Raw genomic sequence first — 27,053 nt, 5'->3', positions numbered from 1 at the left:
CCACAGCAGAACAGTCCATCCCAGACCCTGACCATAGTCTCATCACCACAGCAGAACAGTCCATCCCAGACCCTGACCATAGTCTCGACACCACAGCAGAACAGACAAATGAAGAACCCCAAGCCCAGGGAATCCCACCCCCTCAGAGAACCCCCCGTCAGCCACCCTGATATCCCTCCTGACAACCCCCCCACACCCACTGAGGACATATACAAGCAACAGATTGTACTCCTTATTGACTCAAACGGGAAATATATACAAGATAATTTACTTTTTCCCAAACACAGTGTCTAAACTCTGGTGTCCAAACACCCAGCATGCTCTAGACCTTCTGTCTGAGGACAAACTAGGGTTACCCAGCCACATAATAATACACACAGGCACAAACAACCTGGGAACATCAGAAGGAAATGGTGGCCACATCACTCAAGGGAGTGATTGAAAAGCGTATTCTACTTTCCCCAACGCACAAGTGGTTATCTCCACCCTGCTACCACGAAAAGACTTCCACCCTGCTACCATACAGCGGGTTAACGCAAGTATTTTCCGTGACTGTGCATCAAAACCAGATATCTACCTGGCCCACCACTCCACCCTGGACTTGAACAGCCTTTACGACCAAGTCCGCCTATACAAGGCAGCAGTGCCCAACTTCGCCCGGACCTTAAAGGACATCGCCCTCAACCGCTGCCCCAACACCTCACACAGGAGCAACAGATCAACAGACACTCCACCCAGACGAGACACTCTCCCAGACTTGCAGGACCCCCCGGCGCCGCCGAGAGGACCTACATCCAGACCACAACACCACCAGCCACACCCCCACCCCAACCAATCAACACCCCCCCAAGTCAACCATGCCCACACACCATTTAGAACACCTCAGATCAGACCTATGCCCTTCCTGCCCACCCCGTGCCCCCCACTCCCGCAAAGAGGGCCTCAACATGAGTCACACATACGCCCAGGCCGTGAGTAGGAAAACAGGCCCAGCCCCCACTCTTACACTAGCCCAAGCCAATGGCATGTACCAGATGCTCAGCAGGCTGTACTCACACTTACTGGTCTGAAGCCAAACCACACGACTAACATTGGACACTTTATGGAACACAAAATCTTCACTATCTCATCCTGGAATATCTAAGGCCTGAAGTCATCTGCCCTTGGCTTAAAGAGCAGGAACCTGGACTTCACCAAAGAAATCCGAAATACAGATGTTGTCATCCTACAAGAAACATGCTATAGAGGAGATGGGCCCACTGGTTTCCCTCTAAGTTACAGAGGGCTGGTAATCCCATCCACCAAACTACCAGGTGTGAAACAGGGAAGGGACTCAGAGGGTATGCTAATTTGGTATAGAGCAGACCTAACTCACTCTATTAAATTAATCAAAACAGGACCATTTTTCATCTGGCTAGAAATTCAAAAGGAAATGATCTCAACAGAGAAAAATGTCCTCATGTGTGCTACCTATATCCTCCCACTAGAATCACCATACTTTAATGAAGACAGCTTCTCCATCCTGGAGGGGGAAATCAATCATTTCCATGCCTAGGGACATGTTCTAGTCTGTGGTGACCTAAATGCCAGAACTGGACAAGAACCTGACACACTCAGCACACAGGGGGACAAACACCTGCCTGGAGGTGACAGCATTCCCTCCCCCATATGCCCCCCCTAGGCACAACTATGACAACATAACCAACAAAAACGGGTCACAACTCCTGCAGCTCTGTCTCACACTGGGTATCTACATAGTCAATGGTAGGCTTTGAGGGGACTCCTATGGTAGGTACATCTATAGCTCATCTCTTGGCAGTAGTACTGCAGACTACTTTATCACTGACTTCAACCCAGAGTCTCTCAGAGTGTTCACAGTCAGCCCACTGACACCCCTGTCAGACCACAACAAAATCACAGTCTACTTAAACAGAGCAATACTCAATCATCAAAGCCAAAGGAACTGAATAATATTAAGAAATGCTATACATGGAAGGAAAGTAGTGTGGAAACCTACCAAAAAATAATTAGGCAACAACTAATTCAGTCCCTTTTAGACAATTTCCTGTACAAAACGTTTCACTTGAATAGTGAAGGTGTAAACTTGGCAGTTTCTCAGCTTCCCTATCAAATCCAAAAATTTCAAGCAGACATTCTAAAAAAATGAACAACAATGACAGATGATTTGATGAAGAATGCAAAAACCTAAGAAAGAATTTGAGAAACCTATCCAACCAAAAACATAGAGACCCAGACAACCTGAGCCTACGCCTTTTGGGGAAATGCTGTTTTGGCCTGAGTGGGTCTTAGTGGAGCTTAGCTCCAGACCTGCTGAGGGGGTTAAGATTGGAAAGCTTTGGGCCTGAGCTGTGGAAAAATACACCAGTTGTACTTCTGACCAACGGCCCACATGGTTCACCATGCTGCATGGATTACTACACTACTGAAAAGATTATCATGCCGCTTTTGTTTTTAATACAGAACAATAATGTAAAGCCTGATATATAAGAGGCCAGATTTCCTCTAACAGATCTGCCTGACTTCTGAAGCATTATATTGTAAATATGAGATCATATGAGTATGAATGTAAAAGCCAATCTTTCAAGGTTATTGTTGGTTATTACTGTTTGTTCTTCTTTAGGCCATGTAATTGAGTTTGAAAACACCTTTGGTAAGACATTAGTGTTGGTTCAGAGGCAAACTCATTATTGATATGATTGTGATTGAATTACCTGGATGTTCCAAAGAGAGAACAATGGTGGCCATTTGGGATTTGATGTGATTCATTGCATAAAGGGAACAAATAAAAGTCATGATATTAGATTAGTGAAAGTATAGTGAGCACAATTCTAAATGCAACATGTAAAGTGTCGGTCCCATGTTTCATGAGCTGAAATTAAAGATCCCAGAAATGTTCCTCATGCACAAAAGCTTATTTCGCTCAAATATTGTGCACAAAACATTGTTGTTAGTGAGCATTTCTCATTTGCCAAGATAATCCATCCACCAAACAGGTGTGGCATATCAATAAGCTGATTAAACAGTATCATCATTACACAGGTGCACCTTGTGCTGGGGGAAACAAAAGGCCACTCTAAAATGTGCAATTTTGTCACATGCTACAGATGTCTCAAGTTTTGAGGGAGCGTGTAATTGGCATGCTGACTGCAGGGCTGTTGCCAAATAATTGAATGTTAGTTTCTCTACCATAAGCCACCTCCAACGTCGTTTTAGAGAGTTTGGCAGTACGTCCAACCGGTCTCACAACCGCAGACCACATGTAACCACGCCTGCGGGATCATCTGAGACCAGCCACCCGGACAGCTGATGAAACTGTAGGTTTGCACAACTGAAGAATTTCTGCACAAACTGTCTGAAACCGTCTCAGGAAAGCTCATCCGAGTGCTCGTCGTCCTCATCAGGGTCTTGACCTGACTGCAGTTTGGCATTGTAACCGACTTCAGTGGGAAAATGCTCACCTTCGATGGCTGCTGGAGAAGTGTGCTCTTCACGGATGAATGTATGGCATCGTATGCGACGAGCCGTTTGCTGATGTCAAAGTTGGAAACGGAGTGCCCGTGGTGGTGGGGTTATGGTATGGGAAGGCATAAGGTATGGACAATGAACACAATTGCATTTTATCGATGGCAGTTTGAATGCAGAGATACCGTGACGAGATCCTGCCATTCATCCACCATTCAATGTAGTTTAATTTGTATTTGGTAAAGGGCCAGTGGCAGTGGAAGTGTTTTGGGGTGATGGAAGGGAAGCAGCCAGAGGAAGGCTACAGAGAGTGGGGGATGGTTGTTATGTTACCAAATATGTGTTTAGATGTGATAGCCACATTGGGTCACCTATTTCTAGAGTGTGATCTGCGTGAATGATTCCAGATTCTACTCTGTTAATGCTTTAGGGGACATTAGTAAACTGATCCTACAGTACGCACACTGACGAACACACACACACACACACACACACCATAATTTACATTCTCTATGTACAGTATGTTTACAGCATTAGACACACGCCATTAACAGACAGTAATTCACATATGATTCCAGCTGTAGCGTTTATGTCTATGCCTTGCTAAATCTTCCTCTCCCTTTGGGTCTTCTTCTCCAGGCAGGAACACTGGACTCCAAGGCCCAGTCGGAGATCTCGTCACAAGGTGGAGGTAATGGACACAGGGGCACCCGGGGCTCCCCCCATGGAGTCAAAGTGACTGGAGACAGGAGGGGATGTGGGGGAGGAGGAGGTGGCAGCGTGGGATACCAGTACCCTTACACCACCCTCTGTAAACCTCCTCCAGACACCAACATGGTGGACTGGGCCAGTAAGAACCTGAACCTGCACACCCAGGGCCTGTTCCGCCGCCGCGTCTCCATCGCCAACATGCTCTCCTGGAACAGGGGCTCCATCAAGAAGCCCATGCTGATCACCAGCGACCGCACCGTCAAGAAGGAGGCCTGTGAGATGTTCAAGCTGATTCAGGGCTACATGGGGGACCGTCCGGCCCGGCTGGAGCGCCGTCACGTCGCCCTGCTGGTGGTCACTAAGTGCTGGGGAATGCAGGCCCTGAGGGATGAGCTGTACGTCCAGCTGGTCAGACAGACCACTGACAACCTGAGCCTGAGGAGCCTGGAGGCCGGCTGGGAATTCATGGCCATCAGCCTGGCCTTCTTCTCCCCCTCACCCAAGTTCAGAAGCTACCTGGAGGGGTACATCCAGACACACCTGGAGCCCTCCAACGACAAGAAGAGTGAGTGGCAAAACTGCTTCTATTGATAATAATGTTTGTACTATTTATATACAGTACATCTATGAATCTTTTTCTGTGTTTACCATGGATTATGGGTTGGTGAAGGTTGTTTTCCTGTAGCTGGTGGTTTTGGAATAAATATGATTTATTTGTTTGATTAGACTTGGGTGCATCCAGAGGTGTGTTTATGTATCCGGTATTCCCGTGAGTTCACAAACAGACAGTTGATATTAGTTTTCCAGCTATTATTATCTGGGATTCGGGCCAGATCAAACAGGATGCAGCACTGGAAAAGTGAGGAGAAAAAAAGGAGTGGGAGTAGGGTCAAAGTTGAGAGAGCCCAGCACAAAACACCATCATCTGTTTTTCAGACCTAGACACTGGGGAGAGCGTTATTGCGACAAATCTTTAATCAAAATAACATTTTGTCTTTCCGTCCTCCTCGCCACTTCATTTACAGTCATGCAGCACATTATGGAACAACAGGACATGAAGAACAAGAAGAATTCAAAGTCCCGGAAGAAGAGGAAGCAGAACAACGAGGAAGAAGAAGAGGGTGAGTTTTACTACAGTAACACTTGTTCATTCACAGAAGAAAAAGAGGGAGGATTAACAGTTTAATTAAATTTATTTGGGTGAAAAACATATACAAAAATGTGTTCCTAGAGGATAGCAGTTACAAGTATTAATTAAAACGCTTGATCCAAAGTAGTCCTCACAGTGTCACCATCTTACAGCCGGCAGGCCGACACTCACAGAAAATATTAACCTATGATCACACTTTATTTGGATAGTCCGGATTTTCCATTAGTAGATGCTCCACAGATAGTTTGTTGATAGTCATACTATCTGTTGATAAGCAACTAGTTGCTAAGGTTACGGTTAGGTTTGAATAAGAGTGAGTAAAAGTTTAGATTAAGTGTTAGGGTTAAGTTTATGGTTAGGATAAGGGTTAAGGTCAGGGTTAGCACTAGGGTTAATTAGTTATTTGAAATGTTACTGATAGTCTGTACCAACATATGTTTCTTTCTATATGAGATTGACAATTGAAGGTATTGCACACATTCACATCAGATTAGCAGAACCACACAAAGGAGCCTTGAGGAACAAAAGCTGGGTGTGTTTCCCTCTGTGCTTTATCTCTGTTGCCCAGCTGGGCAGACTGGCACACACACACACACACACACACACACTGCCAGGCAGGGATTAGCAGGCAGATAGCCATGTTATAGGAGTGATCATCCCTGGCCCTGTTTCCTCCTAAACCTCTGGCCTAAAGAGCATTAGTAATGCTGTCCAGGCCATGGCTGAGGGGACCTCTCTGTAGAGTGAGAGGAGACACCACCTACCTAGACTCAATAAGAGCCACCACTACCTGGACTCAATAAGAGCCACCACTACCTAGACTCAATTAGAGACACCACTACCTGGACTCAATAAGAGACACCACCTACCTGGACTCAATAAGAGCCACCACTACCTGGACTCAATAAGACACCACTACCTGGACTCAATAAGAGACACCACCTACCTGGACTCAATAAGAGACACCACTACCTGGACTCAATAAGAGACACCACTACCTAGACTCAATAAGAGACACCACTACCTAGACTCCATAAGAGACACCACCTACCTAGACTCAATAAAAGACACCACTACCTGGACTCAATAAGAGACACCACTACCTAGACTCCATAAGAGACACCACCTACCTGGACTCAATAAGAGACACCACTACCTGGACTCAATAAGAGACACCACTACCTGGACTCCATAAGAGACACCACTACGTAGACTCAATAAGAGACACCACCTACCTGGACTCAATAAGAGACACCACCTACCTGGACTCAATAAGAGACACCACCTACCTGGACTCCGTAAGAGACACCACCTACCTGGACTCAATAAAAGACACCACTACGTAGACTCAATAAGAGACACCACCTACCTGGACTCAATAAGAGACACCACCTACCTGGACTCAATAAGAGGCACCACCTACCTGGACTCAATAAGAGACACCACCTACATGGACTCAATAAAAGACACCACTACGTAGACTCAATAAGAGACACCACCTACCTGGACTCAATAAGAGGCACCACCTACCTGGACTCAATAAGAGCCACCACTACCTGGACTCAATAAGACACCACTACCAGGACTCAATAAGAGACACCACCTACCTGGACTCAATAAGAGACACCACTACCTGGACTCAATAAGACACCACTACCTGGACTCAATAAGAGACACCACTACCTGGACTCAATAAGAGACACCACTACCTAGACTCAATAAGACACCACTACCTGGACTCCATAAGAGACACCACCTACCTAGACTCAATAAGAGACACATTTACATTTACGTCATTTAGCAGACGCTCTTATCCAGAGCGACTTACAATAAGAGACACCACCTACCTGGACTCAATAAGAGACACCACCTACCTAGACTCCATAAGAGACACCACCTACCTGGACTCAATAAGAGACACCACCTACCTAGACTCCATAAGAGACACCACCTACCTGGACTCCATAAGAGACACCACTACCTGGACTCAATAAGAGACACCACCTACCTGGACTCCGTAAGAGACACCACCTACCTGGACTCAATAAGAGACACCACTACCTGGACTCCATAAGAGACACCACCTACCTGGACTCCATAAGAGACACCACTACCTGGACTCAATAAGAGACACCACCTACCTGGACTCCATAAGAGACACCACCTACCTGGACTCAATAAGAGATACCACCTACCTGGACTCAATAAGACACCACTACCTGGACTCAATAAGAGACACCACTACCTGGACTCAATAAGAGACACCACCTACCTGGACTCAATAAGAGACACCACTACCTGGACTCAATTGGAGACACCACCTACGTAGACTCAATAAGAGACACCACCTACCTGGACTCAATAAGAGACACCACTACCTAGACTCAATAAGAGACACCACCTACCTGGACTCAATAAAAGACACCACTACCTAGACTCAATAAGAGACACCACCTTGCTAGACTCAATAAGAGACACCACTACCTAGACTCAATAAGAGACACCACTACCTAGACTCAATAAGAGACACCACTACCTAGACTCAATAAGAGACACCACTACCTAGACTCAATAAGAGACACCACTACCTAGACTCAATAAGAGACACCACTACCTAGACTCAATAAGAGACACCACCTACCTGGACTCAATAAGAGATACCACCTACCTGGACTCAATAAGAGACACCACCTACCTGGACTCAATAAGAGACACCACCTACCTAGACTCCATAAGAGACACCACCTACCTGGACTCAATAAGAGACACCACTACCTAGACTCAATAAGAGACACCACTACCTGGACTCAGTAAGAGACACCACCTACCTGGACTCAATAAGAGATACCACCTACCTGGACTCAATAAGAGATACCACTACCTAGACTCAATAAGAGACACCACCTACCTGGACTCAATAAGAGACATCACTACCTAGACTCAATAAGAGACACCACTACCTAGACTCAATAAGAGACACCACTACCTAGACTCAATAAGAGACACCACTACCTAGACTCAATAAGAGACACCACTACCTAGACTCAATAAGAGACACCACTACCTAGACTCAATAAGAGACACCACTACCTGGACTCAATAACAGACACCACCTTGCTAGACTCAATAAGAGACACCACTACCTAGACTCAATAAGAGACACCACTACCTAGACTCAATAAGAGACACCACTACCTAGACTCAATAAGAGACACCACTACCTGGACTCAATAAGAGACACCACTACCTGGACTCAATAAGAGACACCACTACGTAGACTCAATAAGAGACACCACTACCTGGACTCAATAAGAGACACCACCTACCTGGACTCAATAAGAGATACCACCTACCTGGACTCAATAAGAGATACCACTACCTAGACTCAATAAGAGACACCACCTACCTGGACTCAATAAGAGACACCACTACCTAGACTCAATAAGAGATACCACCTACCTGGACTCAATAAGAGACACCACTACCTAGACTCAATAAGAGACACCACCTACCTGGACTCAATAAGAGACACCACTACCTAGACTCAATAAGAGACACCACTACCTAGACTCAATAAGAGACACCACTACCTAGACTCAATAAGAGACACCACTACCTAGACTCAATAAGAGACACCACTACCTAGACTCAATAAGAGACACCACTACCTAGACTCAATAAGAGACACCACTACCTAGACTCAATAAGAGACACCACTACCTGGGCTCAATAAGAGACACCACCTTGCTAGACTCAATAAGAGACACCACTACCTAGACTCAATAAGAGACACCACTACCTAGACTCAATAAGAGACACCACTACCTAGACTCAATAAGAGACACCACTACCTGGACTCAATAAGAGACACCACTACCTGGACTCAATAAGAGACACCACTACGTAGACTCAATAAGAGACACCACCTACCTGGACTCAATAAGAGACACCACTACCTAGACTCAATAAGACACACCACCTACCTGGACTCAATAAGAGACACCACTACGTAGACTCAATAAGAAACACCACCTACCTAGACTCAATAAGAGACACCACTACCTGGACTCAATAAGAGACACCACTACCTGGACTCAATAAGAGACACCACTACCTAGACTCAATAAGAGACACCACCTACCTGGACTCAATAAGAGACACCACCTACCTGGACTCAATAAGAGACACCACCTACCTGGACTCAATAAGAGACACCACCTACCTGGACTCAATAAGAGACACCACTACCTAGACTCAATTGGAGACACCACCATCCTCACATACTGTATAGCAGAACCCAAAAAAATATTTGTCACATTCTTCGTAAACAACAGGTGTGGACAGTGAAATAATTTCTTAAGGGCCCTTCCCAACAATACAGAGAGAAAGAAAATAGAGAAATAATATAAAAGTAAAACACGTAATAATAAAAGCAATAATAAATACACAATGAGTAATGATAACTTGGCTATATAGACGGGGTACCAGTACTGAGTAATGATAACTTGGCTATATAGACGGGGTACCAGTACTGAGTAATGATAACTTGGCTATATAGACAGGGTACCAGTACTGAGTAATGATAACTTGGCTATATAGACGGGGTACCAGTACTGAGTAATGATAACTTGGCTATATAGACAGGGTACCAGTACTGAGTAATGATAACTTGGCTATATAGACGGGGTACCAGTACTGAGTAATGATAACTTGGCTATATAGACAGGGTACCAGTACTGAGTAATGATAACTTGGCTATATAGACAGGGTACCAGTACTGAGTAATGATAACTTGGCTATATAGACGGGTTACCAGTACTGAGTAATGATAACTTGGCTGTATAGACGGGGTACCAGTACTGAGTAATGATAACTTGGCTATATAGACAGGGTACCAGTACTGAGTAATGATAACTTGGCTATATAGACGGGGTACCAGTACTGAGTAATGATAACTTGGCTATATAGACAGGGTACCAGTACTGAGTAATGATAACTTGGCTATATAGACGGGGTACCAGTACTGAGTAATGATAACTTGGCTGTATAGACGGGGTACCAGTACTGAGTAATGATAACTTGGCTATATAGACGGGGTACCAGTACTGAGTAATGATAACTTGGCTATATAGACGGGGTACCAGTACTGAGTAATGATAACTTGGCTATATAGACGGGGTACCAGTACTGAGTAATGTCAACTTTGCTGTATAGACGGGTTACCAGTACTGAGTAATGATAACTTGGCTATATAGACGGGGTACCAGTACTGAGTAATGATAACTTGGCTGTATAGACGGGGTACCAGTACTGAGTAATGATAACTTGGCTATATAGACGGGGTACCAGTACTGAGTAATGATAACTTGGCTATATAGACGGGGTACCAGTACTGAGTAATGATAACTTGGCTATATAGACGGGGTACCAGTACTGAGTAATGATAACTTGGCTGTATAGACGGGGTACCAGTACTGAGTAATGATAACTTGGCTATATAGACGGGGTACCAGTACTGAGTAATGATAACTTGGCTATATAGACGGGGTACCAGTACTGAGTAATGATAACTTGGCTATATAGACGGGGTACCAGTACTGAGTAATGATAACTTGGCTATATAGACGGGGTACCAGTACTGAGTAATGATAACTTGGCTATATAGACGGGGTACCAGTACTGAGTAATGATAACTTGGCTATATAGACGGGGTACCAGTACTGAGTAATGATAACTTGGCTATATAGACAGGGTACCAGTACTGAGTAATGATAACTTGGCTATATAGACGGGTTACCAGTACTGAGTATGATAACTTGGCTGTATAGACGGGGTACCAGTACTGAGTAATGATAACTTGGCTATATAGACGGGGTACCAGTACTGAGTAATGATAACTTGGCTATATAGACGGGGTACCAGTACTGAGTAATGATAACTTGGCTATATAGACGGGGTACCAGTACTGAGTAATGATAACTTGGCTATATAGACGGGGTACCAGTACTGAGTAATGATAACTTGGCTATATAGACGGGGTACCAGTACTGAGTAATGATAACTTGGCTGTATAGACGGGGTACCAGTACTGAGTAATGATAACTTGGCTATATAGACAGGGTACCAGTACTGAGTAATGATAACTTGGCTGTATAGACGGGGTACCAGTGCTGAGTACATGTGCAGGGGTAGGAGGTAATTGAGGTAGATATGTACATATAACCAGGAATAAAGTGACAGATAGTTAACGGTATCAGCAGCGTATGTAATGAGTCAAGAAGAGTTAGTGCAGTAAGTGTCAACGCAGATAGCTAAATATACTAACTATTTAACAGTCTTATTGCTTGGGGGTAGAAGCTGTTCATGGTCACGCAGTCGTGGTTGAAGAGTGAGTACAGGAGGGAACTAAGCACGCACCCGTGAGGGGCCCCCATGTTGAGGGTCAGTGTGACGGATGTGTTGTTGCCTACCCTCACTACCTGGGGGCGGCCCGTCAGGAAGTCCAGGATCCAGTTGCAGATGGAGGTGTTTAGTCCCAGGGTCCTTAGCTTAGTGATGAGCTTTGAGGGCACTATGGTGTTAAATGCTGAGCTGTATTCAATGAATAGCATTCTCACATAGGTATTCCTTTTGTCCAGGTGGGAAAGGGCAGTGTGGAGTGCAATAGAGATTGTGTCATCGGTGGATCTGTTGTGGTAGTATGCGAATTACAGTGGGCCCAGGGTTTCTGGGATGATGGTGTGGATGTGAGCCTTTCAAAGAATTCCACGGCTGTACATTAAACAGTAGCTGTTTGTTATAAAGTAACTGTTAGGTAAGTGAGTGTATTTCCTACCTCAAACCACTGCAACTTTCTGTAATGGTTCTACAGCTAGAGTCCTTCTCAGGATGGTCAGTGACATAGTCTGAATCACCCCAGCTCTCTGTGTGTGTCGTACAGTGGTGGGTGAACTACCCAATCGTCATACTTGAGTAAAAGTAAAGATACCTTAATAGAAAATGACTCAAATAAAAGTGAAAGTTACCCAGTAAAATACTACTTGAGAAAAAGTCTAAACGTATTTGCTTTTAAATATATATTCAGTATTAAATGTAAATATCATTTCTAAAATATACTTAAGTATCAAAAGTAAATGTAAAAGTATGAATAATTGAACATTTCTAATATTAATCAAACCAGACAGCCTAATTTTCTTGTTTTTTTAAATGTACGGCTAGCCAGGGGCACGCTCCAACACTAAGATATAATTTACAAATGAAGCATGTGCTTAGTGAGTCCGCCAGATCAGAGGCAGTAGGGATGACCCAGGATGGGCTCTTGATAAGTTTCTGAATTAGACCATTTTCCTGTCCTGCCAAGAATTCAAAATGTAACAAGTACTTTTCGGTGTCATGGAAAGTGTATGGAGTAAAAAGTACATAATTTCTTTAGGAATGTAGTGAAGTAAAAGTAGTCAAAAATATAAATAATAAAGTACAGATACACAAAAGCACTACTTAAGTAGTACTTTCAAGTATTTTTACTTAAGTACTTTACACCACTGGTGTCATGACATTGCAGTTGATGTTATTTAAGGGCATTTGATTCTGGGTGTTCTAGGGCTGACCCCATTTTGTCAACTGGTCGATTATTTGGTCTATAGGCCGTTGGTTGACCAAGATTTTTTTTGTCAAGCAGTTGCAAATATATCTTATTTTTCTTGAGACACCTGTCTGATTTGCACCTGTCTAAATCGACTAATCCAATTGAGGAGGCTGCGGTTTTACCATGGTCCAAGATTAAGGTGAGTGTAGCTCAGATGTACAAGGCACATCCCTCTCCAAAGAGATGCACACACATCGGCAATGATCAGCACGCAGATTGGTAGAAATGGTAAGATACATTGGCACTCCAAATGGAAAGGTTGCTGACCCCTGGTGTAGCCTATTACCGGCAACTTCTGGAGCATAAAGGCAGAATCTGCAAAGGCCAGCAGCAGTAGTAAGAGGGTCGGGAAAATGTTTTTTTTTGCTTCTGATTAGGCAACCTTGATATCTGGCTCTATTTGAGTAATTTGTGTGTCTTAATGATTTAATCAAATGGTGTGCTTAAAGCATCAGACAAGTTCAGTGCATATGATTGATTTTATTAAACACATAGGCTGTGTCTATATATGGAAAAATACACGTTTAAAAAGGTTGACCAATCAATTGGTTGAAAGAAAAGGTTGACCAATCAATTGGTTGAAAGAAAAGGTTGACCAATCAATTGGTTGAAAGAAAAGGTTGACCAATATTTTTTGTTGTTGTTGTCGGGGACAGCCCTAGTGGGTTCATTTGAACAATCAGGTGGCTCCTCACAGCTGTGTCCCAGCATCTTTGCTGGTCTCATGATGCAGCATTCTACCCTGAGGACAAACACACTGCGTCTACCACACCAAGACCCAGACTGAAACCACATCCCATCGCACAGTAATCCCCAGTCCTGCTACCAGCTGTACTAGTACTGTGACAGAGAGAGTCCCAGGCCCGGCTCCAGGATGACATGCCTGAGGGGGCATTTTAAATCCATGTGTTGTTTAAAGCACTAACAACAGATTGGTCTTACTGCTCTTCAAATGTACACACGTTTATTTGAAATGTAGACGTACACATCCACAACCGTTGCTTTATATAATAACACAAGAAAGATATGCTCCCCACTAGGACGTGTATCTGAAATGCAGCCGTAGCTGCAGTAGGGCTACACAATCTATGCCTACCAAGTCTCATAGATCAGCTGACAGGATGAGCACCACTAGCTTGTCAACGAATCTTACAGGCTTCATAGTTTAAACTTCAATCATTACTACATTTCTGTTGAGTTTGTGGCACTACACAGTGAGCGTAATCAAGCCGCCACTTCTGCTACCAGCTGTACTAGTACTGTGACAGAGAGTCCACTCACTGTGTTACCAGCTGTACTAGTACTGTGACAGAGAGTCCACTCACTGTGCTACTACTACCAGCTGTACTAGTACTGTGACAGAGAGTCCACTCACTGTGCTACTACTACCAGCTGTACTAGTACTGTGACAGAGAGTCCACTCACTGTGCTACCAGCTGTACTAGTACTGTGACAGAGAGTCCACTCACTGTGCTACTACTACCAGCTGTACTAGTACTGTGACAGAGAGTCCACTCACTGTGCTACTACTACCAGCTGTACTAGTACTGTGACAGAGAGTCCACTCACTGTGTTACCAGCTGTACTAGTACTGTGACAGAGAGTCCACTCACTGTGTTACCAGCTGTACTAGTACTGTGACAGAGAGTCCACTCACTGTGCTACCAGCTGTACTAGTACTGTGACAGAGAGTCCACTCACTGTGCTACTGCTACCAGCTGTACTAGTACTGTGACAGAGAGTCCACTCACTGTGCTACCAGCTGTACTAGTACTGTGACAGAGTCCACTCACTGTGCTACCAGCTGTACTAGTACTGTGACAGAGAGTCCACTCACTGTGCTACCAGCTGTACTAGTACTGTGACAGAGAGTCCACTCACTGTGTTACCAGCTGTACTAGTACTGTGACAGAGTCCACTCACTGTGCTACCAGCTGTACTAGTACTGTGACAGAGTCCACTCCACTTTCCTACATCATTTAAGAGACTATAGAGCATGGGAGAGTTGTGGGAGGTTGAGATGGTTGTTGACTGACTCTCCTCCCCGCACTGTAGTAGAAAACAGTTAGTCACTCTGTTCTCCACATCTGCCCTGGAGTGTTGTCACTGAGGACATATGGAACTACCGTCTTTGTGAGAGTGTTGTCACTGAGGAAATGAGGAACTTCTGTCTGTGTGAGAGTGTTGTCACTGAGGAAATGAGGAACTTCTGTCTGTGTGAGAGTGTTGTCACTTAGGACATGAGGAACTTCTGTCTGTGTGAGAGTGTTGTCACTGAGGACATGAGGAACTTCTGTCTGTGTGAGAGTGTTGTCACTGAGGACATGAGGAACTTCTGTCTGTGTGAGAGTGTTGTCACTGAGGACATGAGGAACTTCTGTCTGTGTGAGAGTGTTGTCACTGAGGACATGAGGAACTTCTGTCTGTGTGAGAGTGTTGTCACTGAGGACATGAGGAACTTCTGTCTGTGTGAGAGTGTTGTCACTTAGGACATGGGGAACTTCTGTCTGTGTGAGAGTGTTGTCACGGGTAAGGATAAAGGGGAGGAGCGGTTGGATGGGGATGGTCGTTGGAATGTTTTGAAGGTAGGGAGGTGGCATCTTTGTGGGCTTCACCAGCTGCCTTTCTGGGCCCAGGCTGCTGAGTGGGCATTGTTCTGGGTGCCAGTTTGGGGCCTCGGCTCCAGATCTTCATCAAAAGAGGAGAAATAGGGCGTAGGGGGTTTGTTTTGGTAGAGTCCGATCTCTCTGTGGCACGTTTAAGAACGTGTGGCTGACAATGGGGCCGGCTCATGGGCCTCAGACAGGCTGGGCAGCCAGGCATTGTGGTGGCAGCAGTGGGTGTCCTGGAAATGAAACAGTGGACCAAGCCCAGTTAAGCCCCCAGTACAAGAGGAGCGTGGGCCAGAGGAGTGGAGTGTCTGGGGCCTCTTCTTCTCTCTGTGGAGGATTAAAGGTTGGCCGTTACACCACCAACTATTTGTATGCAAATACTCTCTGTTTCCTCTGAATCTTTTCTCTGGCCCTGGCTGTCCCTGTTTAGCGTGGGATCGCTGGATCCCATTGGACACTCAGCTGAGACTTAGGCCACAGACACAAACAGGCTACAAGTGGAGAGTAATGAAGAGACTGTTGATCTTTTATGTCACCTGCTTTATAGATGCCCCCCATCCCCCACATCAACTCCCTAGTTCTCTGTATGTTTTTTTATGCATACAAACACATTTACAGCCATGGTAACAGACTCATACACACACGTCCATGTAGCCCCCCCCCCCCCCACCCTGTCCTCTCTCTGTCTTCTTGTGGTATCATATAGGGATTACAACCCCCAGGCAGTGGAAAGGCAACACAGGATTCTCTCTGTCTCTCAGAGCCTTAATAACAGTCTCAGAGGTCTTAACCGTGGTGCTCAGTGGTACAAGCCAGCCCTCTACCCTGCCTGGGCTATGTGCCTCAGTAACATCATCTGACACATAAGAGGGGAAATCAGTCCACCGCTCCCACATGCTTGTCATTCCAACCCTAACAACACAGGAGAAGGAAGGAATGCTCAGGAAGTAGGAGAGAGAGAGGAATGCTCAGGAAGGAGGAGAGAGAGTGAGAGAGAGGAATGCTCAGGAAGGAGGAGAGAGTGAGAGAGAGGAATGCTCAGGAAGGAGGAGAAAGAGAGAGAGGGGAATGCTCAGGAAGGAGGAGAGAGAGAGAAAGAGGAATGCTTGGGAAGGAGGGGAGGAAGAGAGAAAGAGAGTGTGACAGAGAGAAATAGTGCAAGAGAGAGAGCAAGAGAGGGGGAATGCTCAGGAAGGAGGAGAAAATGGAAAGATGAGGAGAGCAGGAGAGAATAACAGTACAGAAACCATTAGAGAAGAGGAAAATAAATGAAGGATTGTGAGGGGCAGAGGAGTGAGGAGAGAAGTGAATAAAAGAGGACAAGAGAAGACGAGGGATGTGAAGACAATAAGGTCTAGAAAAAAGGAAGGAGCAGATCTTGTAGCAGGTGTTCCCAGCAGCAGTCCTGAGCCAGAGCGATGTGTGTGTCCTGCAGTCCTGCAGCGATGTGTGTGTCAGCAGCACAGAGATCAGAGAGCAGAGACAGGGGCTTGTGAAACCACTGCCCTGCCTCTTAAATATGTGTTTTTACAGCCAAATAAAAGAGGACTTCTGCCTAAAACAACTCCTATAAAACTCTCTTTTCCTTCTCTGTTAAAAAGCCCTCCATCCACTATGTTGACAACACTGTAAACACGGTCAGAAGAGGAGGAGAAGTTAAAGGGTTTGTTCTGGACTGAGGTCATCAGGCTGTGTGACGGGTCACCTCTCTGACTATCCCTGTTGAGGCCTGCTTGGCCATGAGCCCTCACAGCTGTGCTCGGAGGTGAATGACCCAGTAGTATTATCCAGTCTGGTGTCTGGTCCTCTGAGCCGATACAGTGCTACAGTAACACTAGGTCCTGGGCGGGCTGATGAACGACAGCCCTGTCAGTGTTCCATTTTCTCTTCCTCGCCTGGTCTCTGGGACCTGCCCAATTTGAGTCCCCCCTCCTTTCCTCTTCCCCCTGAGGACCTTACTTTGATATGTCAGCACCCCTCCTCTCTCTTTGTTGTTTCATGAAGCCGTAAAGTTGTCCCGTGATTGAATTACTTTTCCTCATAATTGAAATCCATCTCATTCCCGTTGAGGAGAAAGAACAAAGTTAAATCCCCCCACCAGAAATCAACACCATGTCAGTTATGTGTGTGAATCATTAGACTTACGAAAGGAGACAATCGCAAAACCTTTTTAAAGCCTCAGGTTCTCGTAGTCTCTCAAAACTCAACTCAGCTAACACTCTGCCAAACCTCCTGCTGCTGTTTTGTTGCTGAGGACAGGCTGTGAACGACTTTCACCTGTTTGCCATAAATCTGTGTGATGTAGTTTCAGCACCAGGGTCTGCAGCCAAGATGAACTCTGGTTCTCACAGAGTAAGGACAACAGAAAAAAAAATGTGTTGGCCGGCCAATACCTCAGTCGCTCATTCTACACTCTTGGAAAGGATTCTACATGGAACCAAAAAGGGTTCTACCTGGAACCAAAAAGGGTTCTTCAAAGGGTTCTGATAGACAGTAGTAGGACTGGCAGTTAAAGTAGAAGCAGTTGAAGCACAATTAAAAATGCAGATTCAATAATGATAGTAGTAATAGTGCTTTAATAACAGTAGCAGTACTATCTGTGATACTATCTGTGATAGTAATACTTAGTGTTTGATATCTTGGTGGCTTTAACCTTGAGGTACAGCTGCTCCCTTCAGCTCGATAATACGGTAATAATACACCATGGTGACTGTGCAGGATTTTCCTGGAATGTGCAGCAGAGCTGATATCCAAAATGCCCTGTGGTGAACAGATTTGGTTTTGATGATTCATTGGTAACATGTTCTGTCGGTGTGGTTTATGACCCCCGGGTATTACTCCAAACTCCTGTGGAACTGACACTGAGGACTTTCACATGCAGATAGAAAATGGTAACGAATTGTATTACTGCCTCAGGATTGGTCAGTAATGGTGTCTGTCATCTCCCCTCTCTCCAGGCCTGCCAATCAGCACATATGCCAAGTACTGCTACCGCAAGCTGCAGAAGGTCGCCGTCACTGGGGGCAAAAAGGTAAGGTCATCCTAAAACACTATTAAAATGGCCAGGGAGGGATGTCATGCAAGGAATACAAAGACAGAGGGGGGTTGCTCCATCGCTCACTGCTCCATCGCTCACTGCTCTATCGCTCACTGTTCCATCACTCACTGCTCAATCTCTCACTGTTGGACTGGATTGACATTTCATTTCCAGACATTCTGCTGCAGTTTTATATTCTAATTATCTAAATGATCTAGGAACTCCAACTCTCCCAGCAGACAAAGAGAAGTGGAATGTTTCTATTGTTCTAGTGAGTTAGTGTTGCCCCTGAGGTTAGCGTCGGCTATGAAGCCAGGCATTCTGGGAGCTCACACATGTGTTAGCAATCATCACACTGAGCCGTTAGGAGTCCTCAGCAAAATAGGCACTAATCTGTAAACCAAAACTGAGACGGGGGCGTTACAACAACCCTTCAGACCCCCTCCGCCACCCGCTCTCTCCCAAATCCCCACTGGACACGTGGATCTAAAGAGGGGATTCAAGTCTGAGCTTGTGCCTACCAAACCACCCCTCCATCAGACAGCCAGTAGAGCAGCCATCTCCCAACCTCCACCCTGTCCTCTGTTGTGTCCCACCCTGTAATCAGCCAGCCCACAGCCTGCCCACTGCAGCCTTACTGCAGCCCCAGGCCAGGCACTTTTACTGGGGGCTATATTTCAAATCAAATTTTATTTGTCACATTCTTCGTAAACAACAGGTGTAGACTAACAGTGAAATAATTTCTTAAGGGCCCTTCCCAACAATACAGAGAGAAAGAAAATAGAGAAATAATAGAAAAGTAAAACACATAATAATAAAATATATATTAGATACCTAATGAGTAATGATAACTTGGCTATATAGACGGGGTACCAGTACTGAGTTGATGTGCAGGGGTACGAGGTCTTTGAGGTAGATACAGTATATACATATAACCAAGAATAAAGTGAGAGATAGCAAACAGTAGCAGCAGCGTATGTAATGAGTCAAAAAAAGTTATTGCAAAAAGGGTCAATGCAGATAGTTAAATAGTTAATCAACTAGCTACTCAGACTAACTATTTAGCAGTCCTATGGCTTGGGGTTAGAAGCTGTTCAGGGTCCTGTTGGTTCCAGACTTGCTGCATCAGTACCGCTTGCTGTGTGGTAGCAGAGAGAACAGTCTATGACTTGGGTGGCTGGAGTCTTTGACAATTTTTACGGCCTTCTTCTAACACCATCTGCTATAGAGGTTCTGGATGGCAGGGAGCTCGGCCCCAGTGATTTACTGGGCCATATGTACTACCCTCTGTAGCGCCTTGCAGTCAGATGCCAAGCCGTTCCCATACCACGCCGTGATGCAGCCAGTCAAGATGCTCTCAATGGTGCAGCTGTGGAACTTGTTAAGGATCTGAGGATCCATGCCGAGTCTTTTCAGTCTCCTGAGGGGGAAGAGGCGTTGTCATGCCTTATTCACGACTGTGTTGGTGTGTTTGGAACATCATAGATCCTTAGTGATCTGGACACAGAGGACTTGAAGCTCGACCCGCTCCACTACAGCCCTGTCGATGTGGATGTGGGTGTGCCCAGCCCTCCGTTTCCTGAAGTACACGATCAGCTCCTTGGTCTTGCTGATGTTGACGGAAAGGTTGTTGTCCTGGCACCACACTGCCAGGTCTCTGGCCTCCTCCCTATGGGCTGTCTAAATGTCGTCGGTGATCAGGCCTACCACCGTCGTGTCGTCGGCAAACTTAATGATGGTGTTGGAGTCGTGCATGGCCATGCAGTTGTGGGTGAACAGGGAGTACAGGAAAGGCAAAGCACACACCCCTGAGGGGCCCCCGTGTTGAGGGTCAGTGTGGCGGATGTGTTGTTGCTTACCCTCACCACCTAGTGGCGTTCCGTCTGGAAGTCCAGGATCCAGTTGCAGAGGGAGGTGTTCAGTACGTAGTGTTGAATGCTGAGCTGAATTCAATGAACAGCATTTTCACGAAGGTGTTCCATTTGTCCAAGTGGGAAAGAGCAGTGTGCAGTACAATTGAGATTGCATCAGTTGTGGATCTGTTGAGGTGGTATGGAAATTGGAGTGGGTCCAGGGTGTCTGGGATGATGTTGTTGATGTGAGCCATGACCAGCCTTTCAAAGTATTTCATGTCTACAGATGTGAGTGCTACGGGGCGATAGACATTCAGACAGTTTACCTTGGCATTCTTGGGCACAGGGACTATGGTGGTCTGCTTGAAACACTTGCCAGCTGGTCAGCACATGCTCGGAGTGCGTGTCCTGGTAATCCTGTTTAATGATCTTACTTACACCGGCCACGCAGAGCTGGTGCTCTCACTCATGGTTCAAACATAGAAGGCATTTAGCTCTGGTAGGCTCGCGTCACTGGGTATAGAAGGCATTTAGCTCTGGTAGGCTCGCGTCACTGGGCATAGAAGGCATTTAGCTCTGGTAGGCTCGCGTCACTGGGCATAGAAGGCATTTAGCTCTGGTAGGCTCGCGTCACTGGGCATAGAAGGCATTTAGCTCTGGTAGGCTCGCGTCACTGGGCATAGAAGGCATTTAGCTCTGGTAGGCTCGCGTCACTCGGCATAGAAGGCATTAAGCTCGGGTAGGTTCGCATCACTGAGCAGCTTGCGGCTGGATTTCCCTTTGTAATCCATGATAGTTTGCAAGCCCTGCCACATCCGACGAGCACCAGAGCTGGTGTAGTAGGATTCGATCTTAGTCCTGTATTGACACTTTGCCTGTTTGATGGTTTGTCGGAGGCCGTAGCAGGATATTTTAAATAAATGTCCAGATTAGTGTCCCGCTCCTTGAAAGTGGTAGCTCTAGCTTTTAGCTTAGTGTGGATGTTGCCTGTAATTCAAGGCTTCTGGTAGGGATATGTACGTACGGTCACTGTGGGGACGTCGTCGTAGATGCACTTATTAAATAAAGATGGTGATTGATGTGATAAACTCCTCAATGCCATCAGATGAGTCCCAGAACATATTCCAGTCTGTGCTAGCAAAACAGTCCTGAAGCGTAGCATCCACATCATCTGACCACTTCCGTATTAAGCAAGTCACTGGTACTTCCTGCTTTAGTTTTTGCTTGTAAGCAGGAGTCAGAAGGATATAATTATGGTCAGATTTACCAAATGTAGGGCGAGGGAGAGCTTTGTACATGTCTCTGTGTGTGGAGTAAAGGTGGTCTGGAGTTTTTTTCCCTCTGGTTGCACATGTGACATGCTGGTAGAAATTAGGTAAAACTGATTTAAGTTTGCCTGCATTAAAGTCCCCGGCCACTAGGAGCGCCGCTTCTGGATGAGCATTTTCTTGTTTGTTTATGGCCTTACACAGCTCGTTGAGTGCAGTCTTAGTGCCAGTATGGGTTTGCGGTGGTAAATAGACAGCTACAAAAAATAGAAATTGTAAATAGCATGGGCTGCAGCTCATCATGAGGTATTTTAACTCAGGCGAGCAGAACCTCGAGACCTCCTTAGTATTACACCAATTGAACAGAGGGTAGAGGATGATTATTTACTTGTTGCCATAGTTTCATCTATATCGCAGTTTATTTTTCGTCTGAATGTCAGGGGATTGGGGTCTGGGGTAAGCAGTATGTGCCGCTGACTCATTGAAGTAGAAATCTTCATCCAAATCGAGGTTAGGGATCGCTGTTCTGATGTCCAGAAGCTATTTTTATGGTCATAGGAAGCGATGGCTGAAACATTATGTAAAAAAAACTGTTAAGATCTGTGGGGGGAAAAAACACACAAGATAGCAGAATTGTTCAGGACCCATTAAAATGTCCGCTATACATTCCAGCGCCATTCTTTCTTTTAAACCTTATTTAACCCCTCGGAGCTGCTGAGATGGAAGCTGGGCTTTAAACATGGCTGGGTGTCTCCTGTCTACTTCTTTCTGTATATGAGGGACCTGACCTACAGTTCAGCTGTGATTGCAGTAGGGAAGTTACAGTAGTGTGAGCGACTCCACCTGGGCCTTACATAGATAGACACTGTACCTAGATAAGAGTCAGCTTAAAACCAGTTCTAAGCTTAAATCAATAGACTTTCTAGAGCTGTGTTTAGGGACAGGTCCCTTATTCCTACTCACACCCCCCCCCCCCCCCCCCCCCCCCCCCCACAGGGTCTGAGGAAGCCCACCCTGGAGGAGTTAGACCAGGGGAGGAATGCCATCGTGACTCCTTCCTTGTTCGGCAGTGCCCTGGAGGAGATCATGGAGCGCCAGAACGAGCTGTTCCCGGAGCGCAGGCTCCCCTGGGTGCAGGTGCAGCTTTCTCAGTACGTCCTAGCCCTGGGAGGGGCCCAGACAGAGGGAATCTTCAGGTGAGGAGTCACACCACCATACCATACCACCACATCACCATACCACCACACCAGGCTCGGCTCCTGGGAGAAGGGGTGGGCGTCACGGTGGAAGGATAGGGGGAGAAGAGCAATGTTGGTAGAATTGGATAAACTTAGGGTTCCAGAAATGGTCTCCACAGATGAGGATCACTTTGACGGGGTAAGTAGCGTTATGGGGTAAAGAAAGATAGGCGTGCATCATGGGAGAAAATACAGTATAGCCATCCCTGACACACATGGTATGCAGAACCAGACTGGGTCAGAGCCTTTGTTTCAGCAGTAATTAGCAGTACAGACAGACAGAACTCTTCTGCTCCTTCTCTCAGCCCCAGGCCAGCAGCGTTATAGGACCAGCCTCATCAGAGACTCCCATTGGCCGGGAGGGGAGGAAGTGAGGCTCTTTCTCCTCTGATCTCAGGCTATGTTAATCAGTTAAACAAACACCCTGTCTGGTTAACCTGGGGAGGTTAATCCTTACTGACTGGGCTGAGGAGGAAAAATGGAGGAGATGACTGTACGCTGTTCTCGCTGATTCAGACCCTCTCCTGGGGCATCGGTACAGATGTCTGGCGCTCTGAAGACCCCTTCAAACTCGGGCCCAAGCTCTGCTCATGGCTCAGACAGACTGGGTGGTCCTACAGAGAAATGGTAGTTCAAACAAACATTAATATGTTTGACATTACCAAATGATACAAATTCACAGACTAAATCCCTGTCACACAGCAAATAATGAAAATCCACCAAATGAAGCTTTTGGCCGTTCATGCTTCAGATAAAAGCATCCGATGATTAAAGACATTGTTTTATGCCTGTGTATGTGAATGTAAATACAGTGGGCAGAGTTTCCTCTTTCTCTCCCATTCTGTTTGTATTGAAGTACATTTAGAGCCCAGTGTTCTGCACACCATCACTGTGTAAGTTCCTCTTTGGCTAAGGTCTCATCACATACTGACAGACTGTGGATTGTACATAAAACAAACAGGAGGTTATGTGAGATACTGTAAACATATTTTAAGACAGTTCCCTTTTTGTCACAGTTCTCATTTTGTCACTCACATCTCCCTTCAGTCTGGTGTGTGATTTGAACATTGACAGGAATTCTACCCTGACATTGTTTTTAAACCCTGCTGTCAGAGGATTGTCTTTATTGTTGTTTTCTTATTGAGCAGCACGGTTTATTTATTTTTACTTGACAGGGATCCCGGTGTCAGGGGAATGACTGGTGTTATCCTTGTGGCTCAGTGATTTTGCTTTGGTTTTTATCCTTGGCACAATCAGTCCCCATGTAAAGGATACCTCCAGACGTGTAGCACTGCTATGTCCGTGTCTGCGGACATGAAACGCCTTTCTCACAAATGATATCTGAGTGGTATTGTATAACCATGTCCACCTGGGATCATGTGGACTAGACCACGGCAACATGCTGAAGTGATACCGTGGTTGTCCCCAGAGCAATGTATTAAATACATGGCTTTGGTCTTCCCTGGGCAGCTTAAAGGGAAATTTCACAGCTGCTCTCTTTCAGAATAAATGTTATTAACATGATATTAGCATATCATGTGTTAAAGCATTTTTTTCCCTCACTACACGCAAATACAAGCGTGTCCGCATCGGTAGAAACGGGTTAGCTACATTTCCTGGTTGTAAGCAAACCACAATATCCAGAATTCATAACAATTTCAGGACGTGGAGGACAGCTCCGTGAAGGTATATCCAATTGATGTGAGAAATATCAAAATGTCTGTTTGTAGTCAGCACTTTCAGCCAGAGGATTTTGAAACGGAACTGACGTCTCAACTGATGGAGTTGGTATGTCGTCGGTCGTTGACAAGTGATGCTATTCCATTCCCTTCACTTCAGAGGGGAAGGCATCCGATCAGCCAACATCAGTGCAGCGGAAAAAAGGACAAGCTGAGGTAAGGTAGATAACTTTACCTAGCTAGCTAGCGAACTAAATGTATTTATCTAAACCAAAATCGAGCTAGCTAGCTAGCTTTCATAATACGCTGGCTAAACATTCCAAAACATATCAATGTAATTAGCCAGCTGCTATCTAGCGATGTGATTTGTAACTTTGCAAGCTAACATTAGCTTTGTTAGGTTATGTTAGCTAACCATTAGCTAGCTAGCTAACTAACTACTGCCGAGGCTAATGTGACTGTTCTATTTAGAGTCCGATCTCATCAACATCTGCAGAGGCATCAACATCAATAGGTTGTCCGTGGGTCCTTAAAAAGTATTACATTCATTTATCTGATTTAAAGGCCTTAAGTCTTAAATTCAGTTTTCAAAGGTCTTAAAAAATGCCACTGAGTGTCTTCAGTGGCACTGCTTAATTGTTGCCACCACAGCAAAAACAGAAAACAAATGAAAATCAAAGTATACTTGAGGCCACTTTAAGATGTTAAGAGAGCTATCCACATGTGCGCTTCTGCGTGTGCACGTCACGTGCGTGTGCCTGTGCGAGTTGGGCCATTGCCAGAGGAGAGAGCAAGGATCTGCCCTGTCCCTGTTTCGCTGCAGGCTCTCACTCCTGCTCCACCCCTTTCCACACAGAGTGAAAGGAGAAATGCAAGGGCAAGTATACTGACAGTTGAGCAACATTTTGAAATGTAATTTCGGGAAAGACACCATTTTTAAAACAACAACTGTTACCGTTGTTAAAACTTCTTATGGCTGGAATCCCGGTAACGGGATCGATATGACAGCAGCCAGTGAAAGTGCAGGACGCCATATTCTAACAACAGAAATCTCATAATTAAAATTCCTCAAACATACAAGTATTTTACACCATTTTAAAGATAAACATGTTGTTAATTCCACCACAGTGTCCGATTTCAAAAAGGCTTTACAGCGAAAGCACACCAAACGATTGTTAGGTCAGCAACTAGTCACAGAAAAACACAGCCATTTTTCCAGCCAAAGAGAGGAGTCACAAAAAGCAGAAATAGAGATACGATTAATCACTAACCTTTGATGATCTTCATCAGATGACACTCATAGGACTTCATTTTACACAATACATGTATGTTTTCTTCGATAAAGTTCATATTTATATCCAAAAATCTCATTTTACATTGGCGCATTATGTTCAGTAATGTTTTGCTTCCAAAACAGCCGGTGATTTTGCAGAGAGCCACATAAATTTACAGAAATACTCATTATAAATGTTGATGAAAATACAAGTGTTATGCATGGAACTTTAGATAAACTTCTCCTTAATGCAAACGCTGTGTCAGATTTCAAAAAAGCTTTACCGAAAAAGCACACCATGCAATAATCTGAGTACGGCACTCAGACACAAAAACAAGCCATACAATATATCCTCCATGTTGGAGTCAACAGAAGTCAGAAATAGCATTATAAATATTCACTTACCTTTGATGATCTTCATCAGAATGCACTCCAAGGAATCCCAGTTCCACAATAAATGTTTGTTTTGTTCGATAAAGTCCATCCTTTATGTCAAAATACCTCCTTTTTGTTCGCGCCTTCAGTTCACAAATCCAAATTCACGACGCACAGGCCAGACGAAGACTCAAAAAATTCCATTACAGTTCGTAGAAACATGTCAAACGATGTATAGAATCAATCTTTAGGATGTTTTTATCATAAATCTTCAATAAGATTTCAACCGGAGAATTCCTTTGTATTTAGAAATGCAATGGAACTCAGCTACCTCTCACAGGTGTGCGCATGACTGAAGCTCATGCCCTTTTGGCAGACCCCTCACTCAATCAGCTCTTATTCTCCCCCACTTCACAGTAGAAGCCTCAAACAAGGTTCTAAAGACTGTTGACATCTAGTGGAAGCCTTAGGAAGTGCAATATGACCCCACAGACAGTGTATATTGGATAGGCCAAGACTTGAAAAACTACAAACCTCAGATTTCCCACTTCCTGGTTGGATTTTTTCTCAGGTTTTTGCCTGCCATATGAGTTCTGTTATACTCACAGACATCATTCAAACAGTTTTAGAAACTTCAGAGTGTTTCCTACTAAATATACTAATACTATGCATATCTTAGCTTCTGGGCCTGAGTAGCAGGCAGTTTATTCTGGGCACCTTATTCATCCA

The 27,053-nt window shown here is 45.1% G+C and overlaps 1 protein-coding gene across 5 annotated transcripts in view; it reads left to right on the top strand.

Moving 5' to 3' along the window:
- LOC115168594 (rho GTPase-activating protein 39) overlaps positions 1–27,053 on the top strand; it is a 135,139-nt gene that overhangs the window by 99,024 nt on the left and 9,062 nt on the right. For 4 of the 5 annotated variants that reach the window (XM_029724000.1, XM_029724003.1, XM_029724005.1 and 1 more), the window contains 4 exons: positions 4,123–4,759; positions 5,220–5,315; positions 18,559–18,632; positions 22,756–22,955. In XM_029724000.1, coding sequence (XP_029579860.1) covers positions 4,123–4,759; positions 5,220–5,315; positions 18,559–18,632; positions 22,756–22,955 — 1,007 coding nt within the window. Of the gene's footprint in view, positions 1–4,122; positions 4,760–5,219; positions 5,316–18,558; positions 18,633–22,755; positions 22,956–24,727; positions 25,578–27,053 lie in introns of those variants that run through there. The other variant, XM_029724001.1, reaches the window with a different exon arrangement.

This window comes from Salmo trutta, chromosome 30, assembly GCF_901001165.1.
Source record: "Salmo trutta chromosome 30, fSalTru1.1, whole genome shotgun sequence".
Taxonomy (NCBI): Eukaryota; Metazoa; Chordata; class Actinopteri; order Salmoniformes; family Salmonidae; genus Salmo; species Salmo trutta.
This window is presented reverse-complemented; position numbering and strand designations above follow the sequence as displayed.